Source organism: Xenopus laevis, chromosome 6L, assembly GCF_017654675.1.
Source record: "Xenopus laevis strain J_2021 chromosome 6L, Xenopus_laevis_v10.1, whole genome shotgun sequence".
Lineage (NCBI taxonomy): Eukaryota > Metazoa > Chordata > Amphibia > Anura > Pipidae > Xenopus > Xenopus laevis.
In genome coordinates, this window is record NC_054381.1 from 59,927,496 (window position 1) to 59,953,124 (window position 25,629).

Sequence of the window (25,629 nt, forward strand, 5' to 3'; positions counted from 1 at the left end):
TCCAGCCATCAAAATGGTATTTAACCAAAGACTATTTATGAATAATCATGCCACATTCTGTATGTGTCTGACTTTAAAAAGTACAATTGTATTGGTCATGCTAGTGAAAAGGTGTCATGTAGTTATATATTATATATGAATTAACATGAATAGCCTTTAAATGGCTAGAAATGCAATATGAAGAGGATTCTTATACATGTAAATTAAGGATGCTCCGAATCCAGGATTTGGTTTGGGATTTGCCCGAATCCGAGCTATTTTTATCATGTTTTAGAAACGGCTAAATCTAAAAGCCTGGCCAAACCAAAACCAAGCCTTATATAACTGAAAACTGAAATTTCCATCCATGCGCCATGCTATCACCTGTGACTCCTAAGGGCATTGACTACAGTGGCTTCCACTTGTTAGTGTCCCCACAGTGAAAATCCTTGTGTGCATTTTCAGTCCAAAATCTGGCGGATGCCATTGGAACCATTAGGCATTAGGTGCTGATGGTCATGGGCTCTGGTGGTGTAGATGCAGACTACATGAAAGTGCTTCTTCAAATGCAAATAATGCACTGAATTCTGGATTTGGCCTCTTCTGAAATGTATCTGTATCCTCTGCACCAATAAAAGTAAAATACATATTATTCTAAAAATGTTAATATTCAAATTAGGGCCTGGACGAATATTTAGACAATTATCCGGTTGATCCAAAATTGATGGATTCAGCGCAACTCTGGTCATTTCTACTTTGGAAAGGCTGCAGTCCGTGTTTCAGTTACAATTCATAGAGGGCAATGCAAGGCAGTTAGGACATTAGGACCCTCTCTCATAGGTACAAGCAAAGTTCACTCTGGAGAGCCAAATTAAATCCAGTGTACTTTATTCAAACACTCAAACACAACATGTTTCGGACAGACATGTCCTTCATCAGGTGCTAATTGGCACCTGATGAAGGACATGTCTGTCTGAAACATGTTGTGTTTTAGTGTTTGAATAAAGTACACTGGATTTAATTTGGCTCTCCAGAGTGAACTTTGCTTGTACCTTGGATATTGTGTGGCTTGGACGGTGCCACTGACTCTGTTCGATAGAGCCTTGATGTCTTTGGAGTGAGGGACCACCCGACCATTAATAGACCCTCTCTCATAGCACATATTCACTGCCATATTGCATCTCTTTATCTTGTGATAACATGAAACCTTTTTATTTTTCAGCTGCTGGCGTGTTGAAGTTTGGAACATTGGTCAGTACATCAAATAGCTATGATGGGACAGGCATTGTCACAGTGGAAACTGACAATCCTCTGATTTGGACAATGGGAATCAAGCACATGAACAATCACTGATAAAGGACCAAATCTCCAACTATTAACATATTTTAGTGCCTTACTGTTTGGGCCTTTTTTTTTGGAACGGTGATTGGTGCAAAGGATATTACTAGATGTTTAGCATTTTAATATTAGCTCAAATTTATTTAGGTTTTTGCAACATTTGTAACTCCAGGTTTCATGCCAGAGTTGTTTACTTGGTACCATTAGTAGAAAATGTATTATAATTTTGTAAACCCAATATTTTAGAATATACTTAAAAATAAACCAAGTGGGTGCCTCATAATGTGGATATTTGCCAATATGACCTTCAAAAATTATAATATAATAAAATCTTCAAAATTATAATGTATGCTGCAGTTTATTAATCACTTGGCCTCAGAGGGGTCCAATGACAATGTTTATAATGGGACATGGGTAGTTAAGTTGCTGTGCCAAATCACATGCCCCTGGTTTGTAGACTAAAACCCACCACATACAATAGACAGGATAAATTAATGATGAGGCACTGAAAAGTGAACTTTTAGCTGTGATTATGTATTGGGGCATTGGACTATTTTATTTTTGGGTATTTTATTCATATATCACTATCCTGCAGAAGTTAACCATTTGAAAGAAGATTTAGTAAAAGTCACAGTGAACGAATTACTTTGTTTAATGGATGAATTCAAACATTGTTTTTAGCATAAGTTTTCTGTAATGATTTGCAAATCAGTATGAAATATTAATCATTTATATCCTGCTGATCTACCTAGACTACATTCCCAGCCAATATGAAACGCTGCTACTACTTATTACTATTTCAGTAAACGCTGGATAATCAGCAGAAAAAGGTAACTAATACCATAGTTTCTCAGTTGAATATGTTCCAGTTTACTTTCTTTATTCTTCTGACAGAGAGAGAGAGGCAGTTTAATTTTATGAAATATAAAATATTTATATGTATAATATATTATAGCGGTATTATAGGGATTGTCCACTAACCAATGAGGACTGCAATAGATCCCCAAATCCACTTCTTTGCATCATATTAAAGAACAAGGAAACACTGATTCACTGGAGGGGGGAATCACATAACATCAAGTTTTGTCCCATGAAAAACTAATGCCACACCTCCATCTTACTAACCTTTTCCAGGAGTCCCACTTTAAACTGATTATGCAGCGCAGGAAAACCTGGTAAAGGTTAGTGATGGGTGAATAAATTTGACAGGAGATAATTTGCTGCGAATTTCCATGCTTCAGCGCCGGCAAATAAATTTGTAAAACTCCTGTGAAAATTGACCTGTGTCAGATAACTTAAATATTCAGGATTTATTATACTCTGACCCTGGAAATAGCTCGAATCCAAAAATACACCACCTAAAACCTGTCAAGGTCATGTAGAAGTCAATGGCAGTGGTCCCTGGAACCATTTGAAGATGTTAACGGCCTGTTTGATTTTCTTTTATTCAGAGGGTTTTGCCCGAAAACTCAAATGATTCTAGCGATTTGAGTTTTTTCCACTGAAAACTTGATCAATTACAGATTCTGGGTTGTGGGACTCGAATCCGCAGAATCTGGATTTTCACATTTGAGTTTTTTTTAAATAAGATACCATTCGAGTTTTGAGTTCATTCGTAGTAAAAAAAAAACTCTAACACTCCTTTAATAAATAACCCCCGTAGTGTATTACTGTCCCTTAATACTTTTTTATTTCAGTTTTAACACAAGCTTAATCTGTATTTTATGATTTTCCAATCTACTTGTCATTTTATGTATCATGGGTTTGTGGATTTTAGCAAATAAATAACTTTTTCAAATCTTATTTTTAGTTGGTCTTTCATTAAAATCACATTTTATTTTCAGCCTCCAGCTATTGTGTGAAATTGTGCAAAATCAGAGAATGTTTTTCTTTAAAGCCCAGTTTTGTGGAGCGTCTAGGTTATACGTGTTCAATGGACAGTTTCTTCCGTCTCAGCTGTGGATCTACTGGAATGGAAGTTCTCCTTTTGGGAGATTATTTGATATTACATTTATGCAGCTAAATCAGAGGTAGGCTGTTGCTGTAAAATGTTTCATTAAAGGAAAACTATACCCCCAAAATGAACACTTAAGCAACAGATAGTTCATATTATATTAAGTGGCATATTAAAGAATCTTACAAAACTGGAATATATATTTAAGTAAATATTGCCCTTTTACATCTCTTGCCTTGAGCCACCATTTCGTGATGGTCTGTGTGCTGTCTCAGAGATCACCTGACCAGAAATACTTCAACTCTAACTGTAACAGGAAGAGATCACCTGACCAGAAATACTGCAGCTCTAACTGTAACAGGAAGAGATCACCTGACCAGAAATACTGCAGCTCTAACTGTAACAGGAAGAGATCACCTGACCAGAAATACTGCAGCTCTAACTGTAACAGGAAGAGATCACCTGACCAGAAATACTGCAGCTCTAACTGTAACAGGAAGAGATCACCTGACCAGAAATACTTCAACTCTAACTGTAACAGGAAGAAGTGTGGAAGCAAAAGACACAACTCTGTCTGTTAATTGGCTCATGTGACCTTACATGTATAGTTGAATCCTACGATCCCAGGGGGCGGCCCTTATTTTATAAAATGGCAATTTTCTATTTATGATTACCCAATGGCACATACTACTAGAAAAGTATATTATTATGAAAATGGTTTATTTACATGAAGCAGGGTTTTACATATGAGCTGTTTTATGCAATATCTTTTTATAGAGACCTACATTGTTTGGGGGTATAGTTTTCCTTTAAACAAAGGGACTTAAAACGTGGTTACATTTATTTGCTGGTCTCAACTGATACAGTTACAGTGTATACATGCCAAACAGATCCATGACTGTCCTCTTGGGATGTGTCATTTTTCAACCTCATCTACAGGTTATTATGCAATTGACAAACAACTTAAAAAATTCATAAGTTCGCAAAAGTTAAAAGAAAAGTTCAGTAGGGGGTCCCTACCCATGCAGCAGATGATAAATCAATATTATTGTTTAAACAGGTGAGGTTTTAGGCTAGTGTTACACAGTTTCACGGCTGAAGGTGAAAATGCCAGTACAGGTATGGAATCCGTTACCTGGAAAACTGTTATCCAGAAAGTTCGAAATTATGGAAAGGTCATCTCCCATATACTCCATTTTAATCAAGTATTTCAAAATCCTTTTTCACTGTAATAATTAAACAATGCCTTACATTTGACCCCACCTAAGATAAAATGAATCCTTATTGGAAGCAAAACAATGTCATTGGGTTTAATCAAAATGATTTTTCTAGTAGATTGAAAGTAGGGAGATCCAAATTGAGGAAGGATAACTTATCCAGAATATTCCAAGTCCCGAGCTTCCATACTTGTACTACCCAATGCTGCTTTGTGTGTGGAGTCGGCAATATCAGTGTTAGTCAACTGTCATGCCTCACACAGGTCTGATTTTGGTCTGAAACTTAAGTATTTTTGGGGCGGAAATCTGCCCTATGTACTGTGACAGGTGGCTGCCATTTGTCATGGGCAAAACCAGGTGTAGAAAAAACCAGCACGACAGTCTTACTACAGAGTAGTACCCCTTAAAACTTGTTCTTTTGTTTGTCTTCAATTGCCTCATGTCTGTCTTCCTGTAAGGTACGCTTACCCTGGTGGTCTAGTGGCCGGCTGGGACCTTGCTTGAACACTGCCTGTACCAACCCGGCCTCTCTGACCATGCTATTCCGTTTGTTCCTCCTGAGTTGGTTGGCCTTCCGTCCTAAATCGTTGGTAAACAATCGTGCCCCCCAGAACTCTTGCTTGGCTCCTCTCTTATTAAGACCTGGCGGCATCCGATTAGCGGAGGGCTCCTCCCGAAATGAAAGGCGGCTGCTGGAGGTGGAAGCGGAGCCGAGTCCAGGGAGCCTAGCACTTGTTCTGGATTTAGGGTGCCGATCGTGACAGTTCCTCTGTCCTGATTGATATTAAAACAGACTTCCTCAGTTATCAAAGCCTCGTCTCAACAATATCGGCAGCCCAGAACATGAGACTGCAAAGGGACCACTACCTTCCTCTGTCTTGATCAATATCTAAACAGATTGATGCCTAGATATTGATCAGGATTGAGAAAGTGACTTATCCCATATAGGGGACAATTTAAAGGGGAACTATCGCGAAAATGAAAATTTAATACAAGCTTTCTCATACCGAATAAAATTTCTAAATACAATCAATTAAAAATTCTGCATTGTTTCTGTTTGTCTTCACTATTCCTCTCTCAGCATCTGTTTCTCCTCATTCTATCTTGGTGCAGCATTCGGGTGTCAGATGAATGATCCAATATATGTTATAGGGGAGGCTTTCTTTCCTAGCAGATGAATTAGAGCTTGAATAACTGATTCCAGTACAAACAAAATCTAACAAAATAACTGCCTTTTGCACAAATTCTGCATGTAGAGAGACAGAATTTCTGGTGATTTTAATAGAGTGAGCTCGAATACATCTTCTAGGCAAAAGGAGACCCTCTATAAGATATATTGGATCATTCATCTGACACCCAACTCCTGAATGAAGACAGAATGAAGAGAAACAGATGTTAAGAGAAGAATAGTGAAGATAAACTTGATTATTTCAGACACGGTGCAGAATATTTAATTGATTGTATTTAAAAAGTATCTTATTTCAGTATGAGGAAGCTTATATTAAATTTACATTTTCACGATAGTTCCCCTTTAAGACAAATTAAAGAACAATTGTTTTGTGAATTATTCTGGAGTAAGACTGTCATGCTTGGGGTGTCTCTGCAACCTTACTCTGTCCTGATCAATATATAAACAGGCTCCCTCAGATATCAAATTTCTCATCTCCACAATTGGGGTGGCCAGGACCACAAAAATATTCCAATGGAATATTTCTTTCCCAAGTGTGTACCAGTTCTGGCTAATGGTGTTTAAAAACACCATTAGCCAGAGCATATTTAAACACAGGAAAACAAAATCCTCAAAAACAGTCAAAAAGTTTTGTTAGTCTTTGGAGAAAGAATTGCAAGCAGGCTCTTTTGCCTTTTATATATATCCTCCATTGACTCTTTTTCACTAGGCTAACAGTTCATGGCATCTCTGCTTTATTAGTGTTTGCTTGATTCTGAGAAATATGTGGTAAAGATGGCCAAGTTTTCAAAACTTATTGTAGGTTTCAGGCTTATCTCGTTCTACAATCTTCCAGGAAGGAAGTAGATCATGCTGCGAATGGAAGATTAGTGCAGACAGTAGCCATCCGTTTGCCAAATAAATATAAAATACTAGCAATATTGTATAAACAAAAGCCTAGAGCACTGAATAAACCAGGTGTCAAAACCTTTGCAGATTGTACAATAACTGCAGTGCTTCAATATATTTGAAGACAATAACTGTGGCAGTATTTCATATTCATGACATGCTTGGTATTGCACTTGTTCTTTCCAGAGTGCCTCGTATATATCAATGGGTAAATATTTTGTATTTGAAGCCAGAATGTGTTCATAAAACTGTTACAAAGTGGGAAAATAATTCTATACAAATGTATATTAACTGAACTATATGTCCAGCCTCATAACTTTCATATTCTAAATATTAAGATGCAAAAAGGAAATATTTTTGTGGACATGCTTTCCACAGCTTGGTCAAATGTGTTTAACTCCCTTTAAAGGGCATGTAAAGGCAAAAAAATAAAATCCCATTTTTACTTTCTTTAATGAAAAAGAAACCTATCTCCAATATACTTTTATTAAAAAATGTGTACCGTTTTTATCAGAAACTTGACTGTATGCAGTGAAATTCTCCCTTCATTTACTGCTGTGGATAGGAATTGTCAGACGGTCCCTAACTGCTGAGCAGGGAAACAATCATACTTATGAACAGCAGGGGGAGCCCCCACCTTACGTTCCAACCATGCAGAACTCAAGCAGTTTTGTTTATGATGATCCCTAAGCAGCCCTGACCACACTGAGCATGTGCCGTCTTAGTCTTGCAAAGATGTTACAAGATGGTGATCTCCTGTAGCCAACTTTGAAAGCATAAATTATTTGTTTGATTAGGCTTGTGGTGTAGTAAGTTCATGTTTATATTTAGTGTACAAAATACAGCATTTCTAGCCTTATACTACTTTAGACTTTACATGCCCTTTAATGTGGGGTAAAAGAGGTAACTTAGTATGTTATAGAATATCCGATTCCTGGCAACTTTGCAATTAGTCATTATTATTCATGTTGTGTAGTTTTTGATTTATTTGCTTTGCTGTTTTGCTATGTCCAGCTTTCAAATTGGGTCACTGACAATAACTCAAAAAAATACAAATAGCAACCAATTGCAAATTGTCTAAGAATAAAGGTGAACAACCCCTTCAACAGCAGCCCTAATATCCTGAACATGCTGCAGCTTGCAGAATACCAGATAGATGGCACTTAACCTCAAAGGACATGGCAGGTCACTATTACCTTTCTCTTTAGGGTTCACCTAGCATAATATGAAGTGAACGTGGAGCACTAAGTGTTCTGCTCTAACTCGCATGTATACTAGTGACCGTGAACCAGGGCTTCCAATGAAGAGGACCTTCCAACCACAGACTTGAAGGAGCAGTATTCAACATTAAGGGGGTTATTTATCAAAGTCCGAATTGGTCTCAATATTTTCTGCTACAAACTCAGATCAAATCCACTGTTTTTTTTATGCTTATTTTATTATATTTTCCCCAAAAATTGTATTTGCTGGAAAAAATTGATTTTCACAATTTTTTATACAATTTTCACAATTGTTTTCGGATTTTTCACCCGAAAACTTTGGGGTATTGCATGAAACCCAGCGCACATCAAAAAATCATTGGGACTACTCCCATTGACTTATATTCAACCGCAACAGGTCTGAGATGCCGGATTTTCAGATTCGGATTTTTGCTTTTGTTGTTTAGTAAATAACCCCCTACTCAATGGACGAGGCTTGTTCTGAATATACCTTTTGTCTGTTATTTTAAGTTAGAAATGTCTATGGTTTTCAGTATTTCTTCTACTAAGCAAGAGACTGAAACCAGTAGTTTTCAAACTTGTCTCACTTTCAGAGTAGAAATACAGATATTTTGTCTGTATAATGATCTTTATATCATTGTAATAAAGGCTTTAAAGTAAGCTGGCCATAGAAGCAAACAAAGTTGTACAAAACAAAAGGTTTGTACTAGTTTTGGACTGAGTGTGGATTGTCCAGACATTGTTTGTACCATGATCAGTTGTTTAGTTTATCAGACAGGTTAGAAGATATCTGTCGGCTAATGAAAATATCTGATGATATCATTGGGTCTGTCACTACTAATTTTTCCGACGTAACTGTCGTACGATTGCTGCCTGTCAAGTTCATGACCAGAACATTATTTGTTCTTTTTACAACTTTATTTAATCAGAATGGTTGGAAGATTGCAACGAATGATCATTTGTCAGACATACGGAAACAATCTGCACGTCTATGGCCAGCTTTATATAGGATGGGAAGGATTTGTTATATATAGATTTCATCTCCATTTGAGTACATTTCGCTTTTTATGGTGGTTTTATTAGTGCTTTATAAAAGCAAAAGGTATTTTTTTTGGTGGTTCAAATTGTGTTTCACAGATCTAAATAACCGGTGACAAAATGAAGTTCCATTAGGCAATACCCAGTAGAATTATAGACTCATTTCTAGGGATGCACCGAATCTACTATTATGGATTTGGCCGAACCCCTGAATCCACTATTTTGGATTTGGCCGAAACCCAAACCCTAATTTGCATATGCAAACATTTTTACTTCCTTGTTTTCTGACAAAGTCACGCAATTTCCCCCCATCCCTAATTTGCATATGCAAATTAGGATTTGGTTCGGCCGGCCAGAAGGGTTCGGACGAATCCTGCTGAAAAAGGCTGAATCCTAGATTCGGTGCATCCCTACTCATTTCCTTAACACTGGCATGGACATGAACCAAGTTGACCAGAAGCCAAAAATCTTTAATAATCCTTGTGTGAGTATGAATCCCAAAGATACATTATTCCTACAAATGGACACTATCAGAAAGCCAATTTTTAATGAATGCAGCTGTACAATGGGGGAAATACAGAAATGTCTGTTTATTACATGAACGGTGACAGATAAAAAATATACATTAAGCAAAACCAGAAGACTTGTTCTTTAACAATGACAATTTTCCAAATCCAAGTCGACGTTCCATTTAGCTGCCACTAAAACAAAAGATAAAAGACTAGTTTCAAAAAGTTGCAGCAGGACAGATGTACAAAGTGATAATTAGGTAAATAAGTATTAACATAACCAAACAATGAATAGAAATTTTAGAAAATCTAACATGGCAACAAGCTTTAGGTACCTATCACATCAAAATGGTTTCTCCCAACAAAGATGTGAGCCAACAGAGCCCCACTTCCATTGGGGAGGAAACAATTGTATTTCTTAACGAAACACCTGTCTAATGAGTGCTATTCCCCCCAAACCTTCATGTTGGGATTACACTTCAGATTACACTTCAGGAAAAAAGCATTTCTTAATGTTGAACCAACACTGCCAGGAAAATGTTTAATGCACAAGCAGTAGCCGTAATCTTCAAAGAACTTGTTTTATCGGAATATTTGAAAGGGTAGTTATGTTTTGGTAGACAAATATACAGGCAACTGCATGACCTAGTGATAAAAAGACTGCTTTGTTTTCATCTAATGTAGCTCATAGCAGATGGAGGATGGACTGCTAGATGAGGCCCCCAGCTTGTTTGATACGCATAGATAGGAAAGCCACATTATTTAATAAAATGGACAAAGGCAAACTAAATGTCACTGATATTAAGTCTGTAATCAATGCTGTTTGCTACTATGATATTCAGTACTGCAGTACATGCTAGGAGTTTTAGATATTAATGACATTTAAGTATGAAATATATACTTACACAATGATATTGTTAATAGGGATGTGGATGAGCTTTACAAAGAAACCAATAAATCCCATAATTGCAAAGCCAATTGCAGTTGCCATTGCGATTTTCTGGAACTCTGCAATAAAATGAATACAGTTATTATCTTGAGAAAGAAAATGAGTGGAGAGAGAGCTAGGATACATAATTGGCCACAGACCCAAATCCCTTTCAAAATATATGAAAGCATAATGTTTATTTATATGTAGTGATGAGTGAATTTTTTCTCCAAGTTTCGCAGAAAAAATGACGTCCCCAGATTCTCATAGGAGAAAAAAAAATTTGTTGTGCATCAAACAATTGTCCCAAGTCAAAAAAAGTTGCCGCCCACAGACTTGTATTCCGGCGAATTTTCAGCTAAACGGGTCAGATTCGCCCATCACTATTTATATGCTGCTATTTGCAAATCTAGTGCTGTTCATTCCCACAACTGCTCTGAATAAACAGCGATAGTTCAATAACATCTCTGCCATTAGTACTGGATTGATTAAGACTATTCTGTCTTTAGAATGACTTCAACAGTTACATCATATTATCATAAGTATATAGTTTTACTTCTAACAAATTATATAGCTTAACCTATTAAATTTATGGTGGGAAAAAACATGGGTAGTCGCATAGAACATGGTGGAATGGCACTGTTCCAGAAGTACCCTAGGTTGGTTGCAACTTCTTTATGGAATATATACAACTAGTAATGGTCTTTTTAATGGGTAAACAAAACCCCAGTTCAACAAACACTCCAAAGTTTGAGCATTAAAATGTGCTTTCTGCTATCCTCTAAAGATGGAAAAGAGACATGGATTCAATTGAAAGCCAACTCCTGAATACGTGTGATAGATTAGAAAATGGATTAGCCTCAGCCCACAATACTATTTGGTTATACTATATAGAATGTGAGTAGAAAATAATGGAGGCAGTATAAAATAAGTGAGCCAGGAGGATTTTACTAGACATATGGTGTGCTTCAAAATCAATTTCAATGTTCGCCTATAAAAGGCTGTGATTTGGTCCCTCTCTTCAATTCTAGGAGGAAAAGCAGCAAAGTTGTATCGATTTTTAAGAAACCTTAAAATGACAGTTAAAACAAGTTTTCATTTTAAATTTGATAACTAATCCCTATCCAGACGTCAAGGTGCTCTTTTACTCTATCCTGTAGCATTACTCTTATTGTGATAGGGGCATAGAATGTGTTGGTATATTTCTACTTCATATTTCTGTGATTCTCTAGCCCCAAAAAACCAGCAGGGGAGGACTGGATAATTGCAAAAGTTAAGTATGGTGATATTAATGGACACTGCTGTGGGATGAGACTCAGGAGCCAACTGGGAGAAAAATCTGGATATTGAAGTAAAGCCAAGTTAACACAAGAACATTTAAGAGGTTCTTCACCTTCCAAAACTTTTTTCAATACAGTTCACAGATAGTTCACCAGAAATAGACTTTTTTTGATTACTTTCTATTTTCTGTGTGTCACTGTTTTTATAATATTGAAGTGTAAAGTGACACTTATCACCTTCTTATGTCTTTCTAAAGCAGCTCTGGGAGGGGCATTGCTGACTGTAAATTGTTCTAAATTGATACATTTAGTTGATACATTTCTTGTGTTTGTTCCTGCTGAGCAGAATCCCTGAGTTTCTAAAGGCAGCTGTTAGAGTTGATACAATAATTGCTGCTAATATTCCACATATGGTGCTGAGAAATATATCAACTATTGTAGCCAATTGTAGGAACATTAAACCTTGAACTTTTGGAAAAACTGTAAAAAAAAAAAAAAAAAAAAAAAAAAAAAAACATGGAAAGAAACTGAAAAAGTACAGAACAATATGAAAACGGCTGAACTGAAAAAAAAAGTCTTTGGAGGGTGAACAATCCCTTTAAAAAGTAGTGACCAGCATTTCATAAAAGAAAAATATATATCTTGTAGAAGATAAACATACCCTTTCTGTCTGGTTTGGTACACCTTTTGACAAGTCTGATTGAATCCTTCACAAATTGCCGGCTGGGCTCAACGAACTGCATAACCTGATCCATGACTGCAAACAAAAAGGTAATATTATTAACATGTATTGATAAAGCAGCAGCATATGCAGTTCTGTACAACAATAGAGTCTACATCATAAAAATTAATTATATTTAAAAAATAAAATTCATTGCACGATGTAAAGAGAGCCATGTCCAAAAGCTTACAATCTAAAAGTAGGAGAATGCTGGACAGAATATGGCACACATTGCCAGGTTTAAATTGTTAAACAGGAAGGTTGCCAATTCGAAGATAAATCCACCACGCAAGTTAATGAATCTAGCGAGAGGCTGACCAACTATACATCAGTTGCTAGGAAGATGCTGGTAAACTGTTGAATCTACTAAATCACCCCAAAGAAACCTTGATAAAAACTGCACCAGACCAGGGTACGTCTGTAAAAGTACTACGCCAACATCTTCTTCCTTCTCTTTGGCTCCGGTCAGGTGTGTAAGAACAGTAGAGTGAAACATATAAACAAAAGTTCGCTTTTTTCATTGTACCACAGGCCCAGGGCCAAAGAGAAGATGTGGAAGATTGTGAGAAGAAATCCCTAGTAATTTAACATGCTTTCTTTTTTAAAAATAGAATTCAAGACAAATCCATTAAATCTCATGATATCTAAAGCTAATCGTTTCCGGCACCAGTGTTTAATTATTGGTTGGCACGGTGTGATTGTAGTTTTAAAGGGCTACTAGCTCCTAAATTTTACTTTTCATTGGTCATTGTAATGTTATATTTTGCTAAACAAGAAGCACATTCACTGTTGATGGATTTTACAAAATATACATGATACTGAATGTGTTCCTTGTTACATATAACTTACAGTAATGCGCCTTCTGCTGCTCAAAATTCAATTCAGGATTTGGGAATGGCCGCTGTACCGTTTGGTGGAGATGACCCAAATTAAATGACGTTATAAATGGGCGGCCACTTAAACATTTCTTCTATGCAAAGAAAAACTCCCAGTGGGCCCGGGTGTCAGTAGGCCTCTTGCTTCTAACCATTTGGCCTATTTCATGGTCATTCCCTATTTCTTAGGCTTAATAATGGAAGAATAGTGTATAGTAAGTAGATATAAAAGACTAGGAGAATAAAGAGGTTAAGTGAGAGGAAAAATAATAGTTTGGAAAGTGGGCCCATGGTCTAAGGTTTTTAAATTATTTGCTTTCTTTTTCTTCTGACTCTTTACATGTTTAAAATGAGGGGCACTGATCCCCATCTAAAAAAAAAAATGCTCTAAGGCTACAAATGTATTGTGAGCGATACTTTTTAATATTCATTTTTTTATGCAGGCCCTCTCTATTACTCGTTTTTTTCATTCAGACCCTCTCATTCATATTGCAGTCTCTTATTCAAATCAATGGATGGTTACTGGAGTCATTTGCGCCCTAGCAACCAGATTGCTGAAATTGCACACTGGAGAGCTGCTGAATAAAGAGCTAAATAACTAAAAAAATCACAAATACAAAATGAAAGCCAATTGCAAATTGTCTCAGAATCTCACTCTCTACAGCATACTAAAAGTTAATTAGTGGGTGACCAACCCCTTTAACGTTTAGCCAAATCTACAATAGGCTATGGCAGTAGATAAGGGAAGAAAGATCTACTTAGAATCCAGTTGTAACTTAAGCTTCCCAGGCTAATAAGAGTTTTATTAAGGTATTTGTTTCTTTCCAGGTGTCGTGGCCCTACAACATTTGCTCCACCATCTCAAGGCAGAAATCTTACACCGGATAGTAAATAGGCAGATGCGTAGCTGTATATAATATATACTACTTACTAGTGGAAAAATCCCATTGTCATCAGTACAAATAAATAGCATTCAGAAGGAGCAATTTTAAGTGACTGAGTACTTACCTATAACGGGGAAGGAGGTAACTAGCCAAGCCTAGTCCACGATCTACTATGGTCAGCGGCAATCTCCAACTAGGACACGTAGCACAGCAGACTACTTACTTCTAGTGGGCTGACGTCACCGGAAACTAGACTCTCCACCCAATTAGTGGTTCGTACGTCTGCACTGGCGAGGAATGCGGAATGATACGTCCGACGCTCTTATCTATTTTCGTTCCTTCTCTAATGCTCTCGGAGGTTTATACTATTGCGATGAGCTGTCTTGCACAGCGGGGTGGGAGGGACTTCCTGTTATTTCGCCGTAATATTATAGTGTCTGCAGTTTGTTGATGTGGCGATTTAAGGGACAGGGAGGCTTTACGTTGTGTTTGTTGGGTAAAGGTTAATCACACAATAAAGCACAATGATCTCGTTTTACTTTTCTGAAGAGACGCGCGCGTAAAAAGCTGAATGTCGAAAGACACCCATTCAATATAGTGAAATTAGTACCGAGTGCTAAAAGGACGTAGAATCCTGGCACTTAAAATCAGGGTGTGAATGTATGTTGCAAGGGGTTAAATCACCCTAGTCCCTCTACTGCATTAAAACTATCAGACTGTTTCAGTAGAGCAGTGAAGCTATCAGACCATTTATTTACATGCACACAGTCAAACTTCAGACTATCCTTTTTCCATCACTAGTGCCACTAAATTGACCCCTAAGTAGGGTTGCCACCTTTTCTGGAAAAAAATACCAACCTTCCTATATATTTATCTTTTTTCCCTAGTAATAATATTGGGATCAACCATCATTTTTACAGGCCAGGCCAGTAAAATACCAGCCAGGTGGCAACCCTACCCCCAAGTGAGTCAGTCCTCTTAGTTTGTTGAAATTTCACTATTGAAATTTACCGTAACACTGTGCCAATTATTGCAAATTGCACATATTTCTCCTCATTATGTGCCAAATTCTGTCCCCCATAAAAACAGCAAAATACATTTCCTGTACATGCCGCCACACTGGCCATGAAGTTCACCACCACCTGACTCAGTCCACTTAGTTTCGTGTAATTTCACTGTCCAAATTTACGGTAACACTGAGCCAAATTGTACATATTTCACCTCTTCATGTGCCAACTTCTGATACCCTTAGCAACAGAAAAACACATTTCCCATGCATACCACCACTCGTGCCATTAAGTTCACCACCACCTGAATCAGTCCACTTAGTTTGGTGCAATTTCACTGTCAAAATTTACTGCAACACTCCACCATATTGCACATATTTCCCCGATTCATGTGCCAAATTCTGTTACCTATAGCAACTAGGGATGCACCGAATCCAGGATTCGGTTCGGATTCTGCCTTTTTCGGCCTTTTGCCCGGCCGAACCGAATCCTAATTTGTATATGTAAATTAGGGACGGGGAGGGAAATTGCCTGACTTTTTGTCACAAAACAAGGAAGTAAAAAATGTTTTCCCCTTCCCACCCTTAATTTGCATATGCAAATTCAGATTTGGTTCGGTATTCGTCGAATCTTTTGTGAAGGATTCAAGGGTTCGGCCGAATCCGAAATAGTGGATTCGGTGCATCCCTAATAGCAACAGCAAAACACATTTCCCACCACTAGTGCCATAACATTGACGCTTTAAATTAACTTATACTGTGACGTAGAGAGTGAGATACTGACAATTTTGCAATTGGTTTTAATTTTGTATTTGTGTTTTTTGAGTTATTAAGCTTTTTATTCAGCAGCTCTTCAGTTTGCAATTTTAGCAGTCTGGTTTCTTTGATCCAAATTACCCTAGCATCCATACACTGATTAGAATGGCCTGAATTAAAAGATGAGTAATAAAAAGTAGCAATAATACATTTGTAGCTTTGCAGAGCAGGAGTCAGTGACCACATCTGAAAGGTCGAAAGAGTCAGACAAAAAAGGCAAATAGGTCAAAAACTATAAATAATCAAGACCAATTTTATAGTTGCTTAGAACTGGCGATTCTATAACATACTAAAGGTTAACTTAAAGGTGAACCCCCCCCTTTAATGTGGATTTCCATATAATCCCATTTACAATATGAAACATATTAAAAGATTTTGTTTCAGTCAAACCAGTAATAAATACTGAAATGAAATTATATATTAGCATACTGATTTTTAAACATCTCCTTTATGGCCTAATCCATCAATAAATTGTCCGTTATTCATATACAATTTTTTTTAAAAAAAAGTACTTCCCCGCCCCAATACAATAGCTGTCTGAATAGGGGGCCCCTTCCAGAATAAAAATATATATGCTGACTGTAACTGATCTATATTGATACAGTAGTTCAGGGCTGTCCAACTGGCGGCCCGCGGTCCGCATGGCCCTCCATATCAAAGTCTGCCTGCTGTGTCTTTTTACCATGTGTAAACTTTAAAAGGTATCACTAGAGATTAACTGGCCCATGCATAGTTTAAACCTCAAATTCACACATGTAATCCCCCTGCACCTGTATTGTTTACACCTGAGCCAGACTGAAACTGTCCACATTGTTCACCTGTTCACACTATATTCAAAATGCTAATGGGGCACCAGCACTGTGTCACTGTATGTAGTTCATATTAGAGTGATCCTGATTTTCCTGCTCTGTTCTGTCTTCCCTAAACTCCCTGTCCAGGGCTGCCATCAGGGGGACAGTTGTCCCGGGCCTGCAGGATTTTGTGTCTAAGGGGGGCCCGGCCACGCTTCGCTTACTTGATTATCTGGACCCCCCTGCTTTCAGTGTGTGCTCTGTGCACAGAAGATTGGTCCTTTAAGAATAAGTCCTGGTAAATCTGCATTGGGATTGGATCCCCTTATCCAATCCCTGTACAGCTTTAACAGGACTTATTCTTAAAGGACCACGAGGGTACAGGAAATCTTAATAGGACAAAAGCTTCCATGCACAGAGCTGCTGTGCAGCACGCTGAAAGCAGGGGGGCCCGGCTAATCAAGTAAGTAAAGCATGGCCGGGCCCCCCCTTAGACACTAAACCCTGGCAAGCAATTTTTTATAAAAAAAATCGGGGGGGATCTGGACAATTTTTTTTTAGTTGCAGGGGGGCCCTGATCACCAATGGCTTTTTATAACTTGTGGGGGGGGCTAGCCATCAATTTGTTTTTTACTTGCAGGGGCCCCCTGATCACAATGGCTTTTTATAACTTATGGGGGGGATAGGGCATCATTTTTTTTTTTTACTTGCGGGGGGGGCCCTGGTCACAAATGGCTTTTTATAACTTGTGGGGGGGCCAGGCCATCAATTTTTTAACTTGCCGGGGGGGCCCTGATTACCAATGTCTTTTTATAACTTGTGGGGGGGGCAGGCCATCAATTTTTTTTTACTTGCAGGGGGCCCCTGATCACCAATGTTTTTTTAAAAAATCTTTTATGGGGGGCCCTGGTCGCAAATGTTTTTTTTAAACTTATAGGGGGCCCTGATCACCAATTATTTTTTTTAACTTGTAGGGGGGCCCTGATCACCAATTTTTTTTTTAACTTGTAGGGGTGTACTGACCACCAATTTTTTTTAAAAAAAAAATGTTATGGGGGGGGGCCTGGCACCACAGTTTTTTTAACTTATAAAGGGGCCTGACTATCAATAGCTTTTTATAACGTGTGTGTGTGTGGGGTTACCTTTTTAAGCACTGACGTCTATGTGGTCTTTTAACTGTAGTGTGGAGTGGGCGGGATCTGGGGTGGGGCTTGGGGGCCAGGGTGGACGAAGCACAGGGGGCCTGAACATTTTGTTGTATGGGGCCCCTTGATTTCTAATGGTGGCCCTGTCTGTGTCACTGTGTGTGTCATACTTTGCCTGCTCTTTGCACCCTGTGTTTTCCATACTCTACTCTGCCTGACCTATGATCCCTATGGAACACAAGCCTGGTATTTGTTCTGGGGGTTTGTTAGCATTTGAAAATTGTTGTTTGGGGCCCCTAAGGTGTTTAATCATATGCTGGGGTACTGTATTATACACAGGGGAGGAGGAGGCATATGGATTTAAGGGTATGCCTTAATATGACTTAACTTTTTACCATATGAGTGGCATCCCCGCCAGTGCCGGGCCAAGGTAGTTTGGCACCCTAGACAAGAGCTTCAATCAGTGCCCCCCTGTCCTTACCATGATGGTTTTTAAATAAATAAAGAAAGCAAGAAAAAGTACAACACTTTAATTTATATTACTTCCCCCTGTACCTGTACCAGCAAGCCCAGCAGCCATCCATAATACAGCCCCCTGTACCTGTGCCAGCCATTACATCCATTATACTGCCCCTCCGTACCTGTACCAGCAAGCCCAGCAGCCATCCACCATACGGCCCCCCCATACTTGTGCCAGTAGCCATCCACCATACTGCCCCCCCATACTTATGCCAGTAGCCATCCATCATACTGCCCCCCCATACCTGTACCAGCAAACTCAGCAGCCATCCACCATACAGCCCTCCAGCAGCCATCATATTGCCCCCAATCTTTACCTGTACCAACAGCAGCCAAAAATAAATCTGATCCAACCAAATGAGTGACAATGATTACTGAAACAAATGATTAAATAAACGCTTGGAAAAAAAAGGAAAAAAGAAACCCCATTAAAAGTGCGCCCCTCAATGATGGCGTCCTAGACAGCCACCTACTCTGCCTACCCCCAGTTCCGGCCCTGATCCCTGCAGTGAGCACCAACCATTTGGTTTTTTGGTGTGCTATTAATGTGGACATGGTCTTGTGGTAAAATGGGTGTGGTTTAAAGTGGGTGTGGTCTAAAAACAGGGAGTGGCTAACACTGGCTTCCATTATCGTCCCTCCACCATGTAGATTAGAAAAATTCAGGCCCTCTGTACCATATAAATTGGACAGCACTGCAGTAGTTGATAGTATGCCCAACTTATTGCTAAATCACCTGAAGTTGCCTCTGGAGGAAGCAATGGGGGATTTAGCGATACCGCCACTAATTTTAGTTATTGGCAATGGAGAGGCATTTTCGGGAGGTTTGTCATCCGCAGCTGTGCATAAAAAAATCACCCATATTGCTCTAAATAGTCCCCTAGAATAACCTACAGTACCTTAGTCCCAGCATTCACCCTGCTGTGGTTTCTGCAGAATCAGTTGAAATCTCCAGCTCATTTTACTTACTTCCTGGTCTAGTGTGAAGCCCTTCTCCCTTCCCTTCTGAGATCTCTCTTTGGGATTTATTTATGAAAGAGTGAAGCTAGAGGTCGCCACAGTCCGCTAGAATTTGGATTTGCGGGTATGTGTATTTTCCAAAATTATATGGTTTCTGGGGTGAATGTACTTTTTTGTACATTTACCCTTCAATAAATGCTGGAAATGTGTTGATTTTACAGTATCTGAAATTCTTAATTTTGGGGCCCCTATATACCACATACTTAGGTAAACCAATACACATTGGACATCAAACTGTTCATTGAACTCCTAGCATTAATTTTTAGGGTGTTTTACTTTGGTACCTAATGATATGTGGGAGATAAGATGCTTCTCACAATTTACACTTTTCCATATTTTACACTGGTTTTCTGCTGTTCCTCCAATGAAGCCATTTATAGGGACCCTGCTGCGCTGCACTGCTCAACCACACTTTATTCAGTTGTTGCTGGACTACTAATTCCAGTTAGTTTGCACTTCTGTGGCCATCCTCAAATCACTTTTTGCATCAGGTTATGCATCTGACTTTCAGAGAGGTCTTAAAAAATACTGGTTCATAGTGTAACATTACTGCTGTAGTGCTTTAACCTTGTCATTAACATAGTAACGTGTTGGATTTTAAAAAAAAAACTGATGCTTAGTTTTACCTAACCATATTTTAGGTAGTTTTTTAGATTTACTCTAAACCACGAAAAATTTGTAATTTATTAAACCACAAATAACTCTAATACAAAACTAGCATCTAAAAGGTGTTAATCTGAGCTGTCCTCATATTATTTTTCTTTAATTCAAGCTTTTAGAGGTTTTCAAGAAATACAAGGGTTTCGTTGTCTTATTCGGATCACTTTACCTTTTTTTTATATTAGTATATTTTAATAAATTACATTGTATTTTAGAGAAAATTAGTTTTTTTCATGGTTTCAAAAACCTTCAAAACCACTAAACGAAAATGTTGATAAATGTGCCTCCTAGGGTTATGTGAAGCTAAAGTTGCTTCAACCTATTTCGCTGATTTTACTTTTTCCTAGATCATTGTGTTTTTTGATCTGGTTTTTTGGAAACCATAAAATGATCTGTTAACCTTCCCTCCCACCAGATGGCAGTAAATGACTTTTGCATTAAGCAAAATGCAGCTGTAACTGTACCAGGAAGAAGTGTGGGAGCGAAATACAAAATTTTGTTCATTAATTGGCTCATGTGAACTAACACATGTGTGTGCCCTTGGTTTGTTTGTGTGCACCACAAACAAAACCTTAGTGCTATTTTAAGTACTAAGTTAGTACTTAAAATGGCAATTTGCTGTGTAGTGTTAATGTATGGCACATACTGCTAAACAAAAAATAAATTTTTACATTTTTTTTTAATTTATTAAAATTAAAAAAAAAAGGTTAAAACTTTATTAGCGGTGTTATTTTTTTCGGCTCCAGACTATTTTTCCTTAGTGGAAGAGGGGGCAAAATGTCTCTTTTGATAGTAAAGGTTGCTGACCCCTGAACTAGACTAAGGGGTCTATTAATGAAGCCTTGATTTTTACTGGTCGAATTTTTTTAGGGGGAAAACTCTAATTTATACAGGGGGAAAAAAAACTTCAATTTTCAGAGATTTTTTATACCCCAAAGCTGCTAAAAATCCAAAAATACTCCAGCTAAAACCTGTCAAGGTCATGTAGAAGTCAATGGCAGATGTCCCTTTTTCAATCTGAAGGTGTTTCTTGACATTGTGATCTGCGATGGTTTTCATATGATAATCTGAAAAAGTTGGGGTTTTCAGACGAAAAGTCAAAAAAAATCGTATGATTTGGGTGTCAAATTCATAAAAGTCGTACCATTTGAATTGACGCACAATTTTGTTGAGACTTTTCCTGCATCGACTTTTTCAAGCTCATTTTTTGATAAATCTGTTAAATTCGTGGATAGGAGTTAGATCCTCACAAGGAAACTTTGGGCGACTTCGAGAGAACGATCCGATCCGAGTGCCATCCCACCGACGATTTTGATTCTAGCCAGCAGAGAGGCAGTTCGGGGAGATTAGTCGCCCGAAGAAGAGGCGATTTGACGCCGGGCGACTAATCTCCCCGAATCTTCTAGTCTGTGCCCTTAACATTTTACTTGACATAAACTGGACATCAAAGAGGATAACAGAGTGTAATGCCTTTTCTTTGGGACATTAAATTCAGCATTATTTTTTTCTTGCTCTGCTGGTAATCAAATTTAGTGAATGACTATGTGTGTTTGATGGATCCAATATAAATACTCCCACTCTATTTTTTTCCCAGAATCCGGAAGTACCCTTTAAAGCTAGAACACAGGCACAGCAATACTTCAGGCAATCTGGTATCTTCATTTCCTCTTGTTGTGGCTCCAGCTCCTTAAATTACAAGTACAATTTTTTCTGGCCTGGCTTCCTCATCAGGGCACAGTGTGAGGGATTTGTCTGAAGTTTAAAAGAAAAACATTTTAACCATTCTTTCTGTAACTGTTCTATTAACCATTAGACATGGAATATTATGTGAATATTATATAATGTGTGCATTACATGACAATTATTGTTTTTTTAAATTATGATTTTATTTAGTTTTTTTCAACTTAAACAACAAGTCCATCTACGGAGCATTCGTTCGTTAAATAGGAAATTGTGAGCATACATTTAGGGGGTTATTTATTTATCAAAATCTGATTATTTTCAGATTTTTTGACCAAACTAAAATCCACTATGTGTCCTTATTTTATTAAAAAAGCACGATTTTATTAGGGACAAACTTGATAAAATCTAGCAAAAATCTGAAAAGTCTGAAACAGTTAGATTTTTGAGCTTATTCCAGCACAGAAACTTCAGTTAAGATAGGGAGATCTCCCATTGATTTATCTACAACCTTGTAGGCTGCCATAAATATACCAAAGTATAAATGTACTGCAGTCTGCACTAGACATGGCATTGGGTCCGCCCCAACAGAATTGCTTTCCCATTAGTTCACTGCAGCTCAACACTTTGGGGTTATTTACTAATATCTGAATTTTTCTCATTGTCTTAATAAAAAAAATCTCAACCAAACTCCCATGCCAGATTTTGCCTTATTTATTAATAAATTAACTTGATTTAATTGGATCAGTAAAAAAGCATGATTTTTTTTTAGTTTTTGCCCAAAACCCCCCGCAAAAGTTGTATTTTTGGGCTAAACCCAGCGCAGACCACAATGACTTCAAATTGAGATAAGCGCCTCTCCTATTGACTGATACAGGACATTGCAAGGTGTGAGATTGCTTAGAAAAATTCAAGGTTTGGTAAATAATCTCCTTTGTATTGGTTAGTATTTCCTAAATGTGCCCCATATGAAAACTGTTTTCAGCCCAAGTAAATACCCTGGGTTTTTGTACATGGCTAATTCCATTATTATATATGTACACACATTTCAGGTGTGGTGTGTTTATTAAAAATATTGTGATGCCATTTCACATGACATTTGCATTTATTTATAGTACTTTTTATCAAATCTGCCAAGCTTTTTATTTTGACGATTGTCAGTAAGCCGAGGAATTCGGATACTGAAACCACGTGTGACTTGAGGAACTCACGTGGGGGAGGCTCAAGCATTAATTATTCAGCCCCCTATTGTTACAAGATGGCAGTAACATAGATGCAGCTCAAGGGTCTATTATACGATACAATAAATGCATTAAGGTTTAATTGTCTTTTTTTGAATCTCAAAAATACAAAACAAAAATAATGGCTTGAAAAAAGGGACCAGGGTGCGTGAAAATAAAGTCGAACAAACTCCCACCACGAATTGAACTCGTTTAGCAATAATTTTTCTCAAAAAGATTGGACCTACAAGACATCATAATGAATTTGAGCTTCAATTTGTATTGTTCGATTAATACTCCAAAAACTCTATTTTATCAAATTATCTCTATCACTTTTCTTTTGATTATCCAGCACAAATCATAGTGTCAGGAAACAACTTCAGGGGCATCTGTCATTGACTTCTACATGACCTCGACAGGTTGGAGATGGCGTATTTTCAGATTCGGCTTTTCAGCAACTTTGGGGTATGATAAATCTCTAAAAATTGACCAGAAAATATTGAGGTTTAATAAGCGAACCCCTTCATGTTTCCTATATTAAACTTTTTTCATCTGTCTTCGCATTTGATAAAAAATATATGTTGTTTTATACATTATTGCTTGGCACCTTTACAATCAATGACACAATATGGAGACTGATGGATAGCAATAGGGCCATTAGTCTTTGCATTACCACTTCTCATTGCAGGTGCTACATTTCCGTCTTAGTTAGGCTTATTGCTTAGTCATCTTTTATTTCTACATGAGAAAGTTTCGAATGGTACAGGTGAAACTGTAGCTCCTAATAATGTTGATTTAGCTGCACTCGATTTGACATCAGACTTTATTACAATAGGCACTTGGTATGGTGTGTAGTATAATCCTGTTCTGAAATGTATTTCTTCATCATTGAATATCCCAGGTTACATTCCTGGTGTAAATATCATTATTTGGCTAACTGTATCTTATTATTTTTATGTCTGGACCTCTGGTCACATTTCTTCTAGAAGGGGCTGAGGGTTGACATTGTGTTATTTCAGGTGGTTGAGTTCATATGCATTCACTCCTAGTTTCCTGAGTAACAGAAGTGTGTGAGAGAGAGAGAGAGAGGCGGCAAATAAACAAACTTCTTGACTCTGTGTAAATGATATATATTTTTTAAATTGCAATTACCACTTGCCAACATTTCTATGACAAAACCATGTAAAGCAATAAAACTGGAAGGTTTGACCTTTTTTAAATGTTGATGTATCAAACCACATATTTGAATAACCTGCACACACTGCTCTGCTCTGTTTTTTCACTTCTTTTGTCTGGTAGTTGCAGTTTAACAAATATAGCGCTATAGTTTGAAATCCCTATTTTACTCACATTAAACATATATTAGCAACTGTTGGCAAAATCTTCTGTGGAAAGAAGTGGCTTTTGGCAGCAACTGTATTTAACTTAACTTGTATTTAAGTTAACAATCAATTCATCTGTTTTTATTCATTTCCATTTTTCAGTAAAACATGTTTTTAGAATCTTAAAGTAACATAAAAATGCCAGGACTTGTATAAACATCACTTTAAACTTGCACAGATACAGCAGTCTGATAGCAACGAGAATGCTTAAAGGAGAAGGAAAGCTAAGCTAAGTAAGCTTTATGAGAAAGGTCTATATAAATACACCAGTTAACCCTCAAAGTAATGCTGTTCTGAGTCCTCTGTTAAAAGAAACACTGCATTTCTTTCCTTTTATTGTGTACACATGGGCTTCTGTATCAGACTTCCTGTTTTCAGCATAAACCTCCAGGGCAGGGCTTGAGCATGCTCAGTTTGCTCCTCTCGTCCTCCCTCCTCTCATCCCTGCTGTAATCTGAACTCAGAGCTGTAAGTGAGCAGGGAGAGACTCAGGCAAGAAGTGATGTCACACCAAGCTTATATGGCAGCTTCTATCCTAAACAAACAGAGACAATGTCTAGAGCTGTTTACTCAGGTATAGTAAAGCATTCTGCAGAATAAATATAGCATTCTAGCTTGCACTATTGTGGCTAATCTGTTGGCAATAAACTGCCTTGGAGCTTTCCTTCTCCTTTAAGCTTGAATAATATATTTTTTTGACCATTAAATATGGGTTTATATATTTCTGACACTTCTGCTTCATATAGTACCTTGATTTGTGTTGCCCCCCCCCCTTGTTCCACATGAACTATATTGACTGATATGGCCATACATCAGCATCAGGGAGTCGCACTGGCTGAAAGAAAAGCTACCCAATATATACAGGGTGTGTGCCTGATTCCAGATTGTTGTTTCATACAAATATTCTACATGACATTTATTCAGTAAACCCTGTTACCATTCCATTAAAACATGGCTTCATTTTAAAAATGGACACTGTGCAATAACCAGTATTTATTTTTATGTAGAATATTAATTTATTTATAAACTTTAGGGATAGACGAATTTGTTGTCCGTTTAAACAATGTGAGCTAATAATTGCGCTTACTTTTTTCCTATATTTTGTGATTGTATTGCTTATATGTCTATAAATAAAGGAAGGTTGCTAGGGTAATTTGGGCCGTATCAACTGAAATTGCTGCTGAATAAAAAGCTAAATAACTCAAAAAACACAAATAATAAAAAATTAAAACCAAATGCAAATTTTCTCAGAATATAATTTTCTAAATCATATTAAAAGTTAACCCAAAGATGAACAACCTCTTTTTATTAGTGGATTTATATAGGTTCTGGAGTGAGTATTTACAGGACTATATTGCAACTTTTCAGTT

General features: G+C 37.6%; 2 protein-coding genes across 3 annotated transcripts in view; one reads left to right on the forward strand and one right to left on the reverse strand.

Annotated features, from left to right (window-relative positions):
• Window positions 1-1,659, forward strand: part of tpk1.L (thiamin pyrophosphokinase 1 L homeolog) — a 199,641-nt gene extending 197,982 nt beyond the window's left edge. For both annotated transcript variants that reach the window (XM_041566090.1, XM_018267534.2), the window contains one exon: window positions 1,202-1,659. In XM_041566090.1, coding sequence (XP_041422024.1) covers window positions 1,202-1,332 — 131 coding nt within the window. In that variant the 3' untranslated portion in view covers window positions 1,333-1,659. The remainder of the gene's footprint in view (window positions 1-1,201) is intronic.
• Window positions 1,660-9,400: 7,741 nt separating this feature from the next.
• On the reverse strand, window positions 9,401-14,249 carry sec61g.L (SEC61 translocon gamma subunit L homeolog). The gene is given in 4 exon segments (NM_001171658.2): window positions 9,401-9,524; window positions 10,238-10,340; window positions 12,202-12,297; window positions 14,145-14,249. Coding segments are annotated over 3 exon segments (207 nt in total). The 5' UTR covers window positions 12,296-12,297; window positions 14,145-14,249; the 3' UTR covers window positions 9,401-9,514.
• Between the last annotated feature and the right edge of the window lie 11,380 nt (window positions 14,250-25,629).